Below are 6,726 nucleotides of genomic sequence, written 5' to 3'. Positions count from 1 at the left end.
TCCTAGGGGTGAGGTAACGCCCCCCCCCAACACACACACACACCCTCAACCTTTGTTGCAGTGTCCCCCAGGACACCCCTTCTTTGCCTCCGCCTCCATGTCCTGGAGGCCGGACAGGGAGCGCGGTTTGGGCGGCGCCAGGACGCACGCGGGCTCCCGGGAGCCAGGGACTGGGCGGAGGGAGCGGAGCCGGGAGCCGCGGGGGCCGCAGCTGCAGAAGAGGGAGGAGAATGGGAGGAGCTGGGGGGCAGGCAGTCGGGGAAGGAGGGGTCTTAAGGGGCGGCGAGGCCAGGTCGGATTTCCTTCGAGGCTGGCGATCAGCAAAGCTCCAGCCTTCGAGCTCGCTGCAGCCGCCCTGCCCCGCGCCCTCCGGAGATCGGGACGGGACCATGGTGAGGGTCCGGGGCGCGGCGCTAAGCCGAGCGCGCTGGCCGGGCCCCGCGGGGCGGCCGAGGGTGGCTGGGCGGAGGGGGCGAGCTCGCGGGACCCGAGGAAGTTTCCGGGGTCGGCGCGGGGCCCGGTGCCTTCAGTGTCGCTCTTGCCTCTTCCGCAGATGTGGACACGCTGGCTCGCGCTCGCGCTGGCGGCGGTCGCCTGGGTCCACGCCGAGGTAGGTGCGCGGCGAGGAGGTCCGAACCCGGGCTCCGGGGTCTGCGCGGGGGGCGGGCGCTGCTGCGTCCGGGGGGATGCTCTCCGCTGCTGGGGCTGGGCGTATGCTAGCTACTTACAAAACTTCAGCCTCAAAATCAGGAAAAGAAGTTTGGGCCGTAAGCGGGAGCCCCACCGCGGGTAATATGGAGGGAGAGTGGGGAGGGGGCGAGAGGACGAGCTGGGCCGTTTGGGACGGAGGCGGCGACAAGAGCAGGAGCAGGGTTCGAAAAGGCGCCTTGAGTTCTTTCCTTCACTTCAGAGGAAATTGAGAAGAGTTGGGGACTTTTACCTTCCGAGTCTGTCTCTTCGGGAAAAAAAATAAATAACAACAGAAAAACCCACCACAAAACCCCTGATTTTTTTTTTTCTGTCTTTCTGAAGTGCCCCCCCGGATTTTGTGTTATCAAGGCCATATAACTGCCTTTTAAAATCTCTAATTTTCCTCTTAAGCTAGCGTTGCTCAAGTGTGAGCCATCCATTGCTCTGCTCCCTGCGGGCTTGGCGTTTCCAGTCAAAGTATTTCAGCGCTTTTTTGGTAATTTTTTTTTTTTTTTCAACTCCAGTGACCTTCCTGAGACACTACAAACAAACCAACAAACCCTTCGCTCACAAGCCCCTCCATTAACTCAAAGGTTTATGGACAGAAAATAAACAATTCTAAATTCCCTGGGCTCTAGTCTCCAGAAAAGTGAGGTCAGAAACCAAACATTTGATAATTATGACAGGAAATGTGGAAGGAATTAAAAAGCATGAGGGAGAAGAAATGGAATGTACATTACAAAAGAAATAGCTCCCTGGTGGGTGGTTATTCTCCCTCTTTGAATTTTTTTCTTCATATTACAGTTTAGCCCCACCCTTAGCACCGCAGCTTGACTCTGCCCAGAAAAATTATAAAAGTGCAAGGTCTTCACGATTACAGTGTTGATTGAGCTGGAAACACGGGCTGTTTTTACAATGAAATAAAAAATAGTTAATATTTATTGGATATCTACTTTGTGTTGTGATAAAACTCCATTTTAATGATGAGGAAACTGAGTCATAGAGGTTCCATAAGTTATCCAGTGCCCTAAGCTGTTAGACGGTGGGGGCAAGATTTAAACCCAGACAATCTAGCATCACACCCCAGGTGCTTAACCATTACCCTGCATAAGGACCTCACAACTGCTTGTATAGCAGACATTGGGCTACATGCATCATTTTTTTAAAGTTTCTCCAACCTCATAAGGTCCATTTTGTTACCCCATTTTACAGAGGAAGAAACAGGTTTAGAGAGATTAAGTAACTTGCCCAAGGTCACACAGCTAGTTCTGAAGAAGGATCTGAACTCAGCTCCTTCCACCTTTGGATCCCATCTTGAACTCCAGGTCAGCTTCTCATGCATTTTGTTTCCCAGAATTTGAGTTTGCAGAGGATCTCTCTTCACTGGTTGATTTAGCCCTGGCTAAGGAACACCCTTCCATCCCTGCCGTGGCCCACAAAAGGCAGCTGCGGTCCAGTGATGGATGAGGTGAATCCCTGGTTGGTTTTATGGCAGGCTTAGGAATTGCCAGCTAGTGTGTGAAATTGCTCTGTGAACTAGAATGAAAATATGAGTTGCGAGGAGGCTGTGGGTTCTCTCTCCACAAGTCTGTGTGGCTGGCCCAAGGTCCTGGATCTTTTCTAGGCAGCCTTTACTACCTCCCACTCCCTCCAATGCATTGCTGGAAAAAGCTTAGCTTTCCTAGGAAGTTCCCTCAGCAGTAATTTCCTGCTTCAGGTAGAAGAGCAGAGAGTACTCACGCAGAATTCCCAGGCAAAATCCATGGTGAAAGAGGCAAAATCAAGAAGTGGCATAAAAACTGAGGAAGTGGGTATAGAAAGGTGGCTGTGAACTCAGGGTGTGTAGACTTGAGGCCTAGGTATGATCTAGGTTACATCTCATGACTCCTGATTATTAAGGATTATGTTTTAATCAACGCAGTCTCTTGGTGTCTAGTAACATTCAGCAAGTTTTTAATCCATGTTTTAATAATATACCTTCAATTATTAATGAAAAGGTAAATTAACCCTAGCAATTTGGATATTCTTTTTAGCATTTTATTGTGCAGTTAACAATGGTTGCAGTAGAAATTGTTTTCCTTTTTAGCTATAACAACATATAGCAAACAAAGCCAAATAGTATTTTCAGTCTTCATTGACATGAATATTTTCAGTCTTCATTGACATGAATCCACTTTAGTAGACTTCAGGGCTAAAATTGTACTACTATTATTGAACTTTTTTAAAATAAGCACAAGGACTCAATTCAGCCAAGCCTTTGGAATAGTAGATCTGCAGAATCAGAGATGTCCCAAGCTTGGGTAGAGATGGTTGTCGACATTATTAAAGCCAGTCTATAAATCCTGTTTGGTTAGATTGAAGAATCTAGTAACAAATCTCATTAAGGAAAGTGTTAGATTTTGAATGTTTTCCATGGCCTCTAACTTGGCACCTCAGGGTTGCTTTTTTGCATGCTTCCTCTCTTTCTTACCTTCCCTTTGTTGTAATTCTCTCCATCACCAATGTATTCCTTCAGGCAGCTTCCATCAACATTCTGCCCCATCTACCTGAGCTCACACCCACGCTCTTTTTAGAGTCTTTGTTCTTAGGGGTGTAGGGGGGTGTGGCATTTATTAGGTATGGATGAGAAGTGGGAGTTGGCAGCCCCAGAGGGAATGCTTCAACTAACAACTGCACCGTTACCCCTTTTCTAGATTCTGTTGGGGAGGGGGCTGTGTGGACCTATTCACTCTTCCTCACCCATCTCCCACCCATTGAGAATTACTGTAGTTGACTGAGCGCTGTCAGTGGTGGAGGCTGGGAAAGGTTGAGAACCTGTTAGAGCACATGTGCCCTTGAGTCTCAGTAGGTTCATCTGAGTCCACTCCTACATGGCAGGCTGAATGAGAGCCTGTTGCCCAAATGTCTTCTGAAAGACAGCCTTGGCAAGTGCCCAAGCATATTCTTGCTCTCCCTTGGTAGTTCTCTGCTGGCAGTCTGATTCCCAGCATTCAGGCCTATACATTCATCATGGTAAGTCACTTAAGTACAGGGACTGATTCACAAATCAGAACACTCATTCCAGTAAAAGAATACTTGACCCACGAACTGTGAGTGCATCACTTAACAGTAACAAGAACAATAACAATTATACAGAAAGACAAGAAGATTATTAGGGCATTGTCTCTCTAAAGCCAGATTTCTTAACCTCATTTATACCCTATTATCAATATACAATTATTCAACCTTGAGGGATTTTGTTGGCTGATGTGGAATCTTCTCCATATTCTTTAGAATTATTGTAATGGTAGATTAAGGCAGGCCTAGAGTCTCACCCACACCCTCTGACTTCTTGGAGCCTCAGCAAAACTAGGGTTTTAATATTCATCTTGTACACTAACCGCTAAAATAATCTCTTGTTCCTTTATCCTTTGGAAAATAAACTACTTACTGTGATTCTAAAGACCATTGTTGGAAACTGGGATATTAAAACATAGCAGGGACTCTCCTGCATAGTCAAAACAGATGGGCAAGCACCTGCAGATTGAAGCCCTGGCTGTTGAAAGTGACTTTAGAAGGGGGACATGTTACCGTTCCCATGGAAGTCTCTGGATTGGGTGATAGAAAGCAGGAGTCAGTTCCCAGGCTCAGAGGAGTTGTCAGGAAGGAGCTGTGATGTAGAGAAGATCCAGGGCATGGGCTGCAGTGGATGCAATGTCCCAAAGAAGAAAATAAAGTCATTGAGGCAGAAAGACATGTGTTTCCAGGAGAATGGAGAAAGTAAAGGATGAGCTGTAAATACTGGTGGTCACAAATGGAGAATTGGAAATGTCACAATAGCTTTTTCCTACTCCTCTTCAAATAACTGGACATCTGGACATAAACTTTCTAGTAGCTACAAATAGTATTAGCTTACTGACATTAGATATTATAGGATTGAAAAAAATACACTTAGAAGGGTTAATTTTGTAAGCAAGGTGATTAATGTCCTGCAGGTCAAATGTGTACTTTAAAGTGCTATCTTCTGGTGCCTGTGACTTTGGTGCAGGGTCCTTTCTCCAGGAGCGAGTGATGGCATGGGCCTTCCATTCAAGGTGCCCATCAGGCAGTATTCCCTATGCAGGCTGAGCACTCCCTACACACAAGGCAGAGTCATGGATGAAGTTCAAGACATGATCTCTGCCCTCAGGTTTCTTACAATCTGATGGTGGGCCAGGTGCTTTAATCTGCAGCAGCTGTATTGTATATTATTATAACTAGATGGTAAACAAGTATTTTTACAGTTATTATTTTTATTTTACATTATCATAGAGCTTTTCTTGATTTTTAAAGTTCTTTTATGTTAGTACAATGCACAAATGTTTAATGTATAGCTTGATGAACTTTTACATATGGATATACCCATGTAGCCACCACCCAACCAAGACTGAGGGAGTCGGTGCAGAAAGGAGGCTAAGAACACATGGTGTGTGGAAACATTATAATGAAAAAAGTGAGCAATAGGTATGATTAAGGTTACATTTCATCACTCAAGGATCATTATGGTTTAATTAGTCCAGTCTCTTGATGTGTGGCCCTGGGTCCACGCCTTAATTCATTTTAACAGTTTAATTCATTTTAACAGTTGTAAACCTTTAATAATTAATGAAAAGGTAAATTAACCCCATCGATATGAGACTTGCAATTTGAATATTATTGTAAGCATTTTAACTTGTACTTAACTGTACTTGCAGTAGAAAATTTTTTCCTTATTAGCTACAGGGACATATAGCTAACATAGTTAAATGTAGTCTTTATTGACATGAATCAATTTTAGCAAACTTTGGATCAGCTTTGATGGAGCTGACTTGACAGGCTTTGCAGGTGGGTGTTCCAGAGCTCACTGTAGTCTACACTGAGAAACTAAATCAAGGAAAAAAAACTCAATTCTATTTGACCACTCTGCCCTGGTCATTATTACTTTTAAGGGGACTCTACCTAAGATGCCTATCACATTGTTTATAATAGCTAAGAACTTAAAGCCTATTACATATCCAACAGTAGAAGAGTTAAGAGTTAAGAGTAATGTTAGGTCTACAAAATTTGCAAATGATTCTGATTTAATTTAGAAAGCAAATCACCCCTCACTCCAATGCCTTATCCTCACAATTGTGTAAAAATTTATAGATAAGTGTAACAAAATGTCTTTAAATCCATCGTGAAGGTTCTTGTGACCCCTCTCCTTTTTCAAGAGAAATTTACACTCTTTATTTAAATAAAGTTAATGCGTCATTTTCTGATAAAATATTAAAATAAAATATACTCTAAAAAAGCTTAGAGAATATAGGAATTCCCAACGGTATGAGATAAATGGGCTGCAGAGATGGCACGAACATGGCCTGCATGTCACTACTACCCTATCCCTTATCCATGACAGATGTTGCTAATCAATCACAGAATTCTTTTCTTATGAGCCTGGGAGAGGTTTGAAAATCTTCAGCAATGTTCTAGGTAGCAATCAGTTGGTCTGTGTATGAGATAAAATATTGTCTGATGGTGGTGCAGATGTGTAATGACCACCGTACTGAGAAGGTATCTTCAGACCAGAAAAACAAAGCAGGCAACTCTGTAGAGTATAACAGAATTTATTATAAGGTAATTTACTTATTGGTTGGAGCAGAAAAGACAACTCAGCGGTTACACAGATTATTCTCCACTAACAGACAACTGTCACAGTACCTTTATAACTCAGGTACTAACGATCAACAAGACAAAGGGACAAAGAATGCGGTAGCGCCAGGAGCCATACTTCCTGGTGGTCTTGTGATAGATGATTGCTTATAATCAGTAGTACTACCAGTCTGATATTTGTCTCAGTTGTCATGCTATTCTGGCTGTTACTAACAAAAATATGTATGGCGATATTTGAATTATATTTTAATTATCATTTAGAAAGCTTTAATATGCTCACTAAGGACAGTGAGGTTAGTCAAATATCACAGTATGGTACTTAAAAATGAAAGGACACAGATGAAGTTGGTTTTGTTCACATCTGCATCTATACAAAGACTTGGCATT

At 43.6% G+C, this 6,726-nt stretch overlaps 1 protein-coding gene across 1 annotated transcript in view; it reads left to right on the top strand.

Annotated features, from left to right (window-relative positions):
* Window positions 1-215: 215 nt before the first annotated feature.
* Window positions 216-6,726, top strand: part of FSTL1 (follistatin like 1) — a 51,582-nt gene continuing 45,071 nt past the window's right edge. The window contains exons 1-2 of the mRNA XM_006905544.3: window positions 216-392; window positions 554-610. Coding sequence (XP_006905606.2) covers window positions 231-392; window positions 554-610 — 219 coding nt within the window. The 5' untranslated portion in view covers window positions 216-230. The remainder of the gene's footprint in view (window positions 393-553; window positions 611-6,726) is intronic.

This window comes from Pteropus alecto, unplaced genomic scaffold (assembly GCF_000325575.1).
Source record: "Pteropus alecto unplaced genomic scaffold, ASM32557v1 scaffold251, whole genome shotgun sequence".
In the NCBI taxonomy this organism is placed as follows: domain Eukaryota; kingdom Metazoa; phylum Chordata; class Mammalia; order Chiroptera; family Pteropodidae; genus Pteropus; species Pteropus alecto.
The sequence above is the reverse complement of the archived record's forward strand: the minus strand, read 5'-3'. Positions and strand labels throughout refer to the sequence as shown.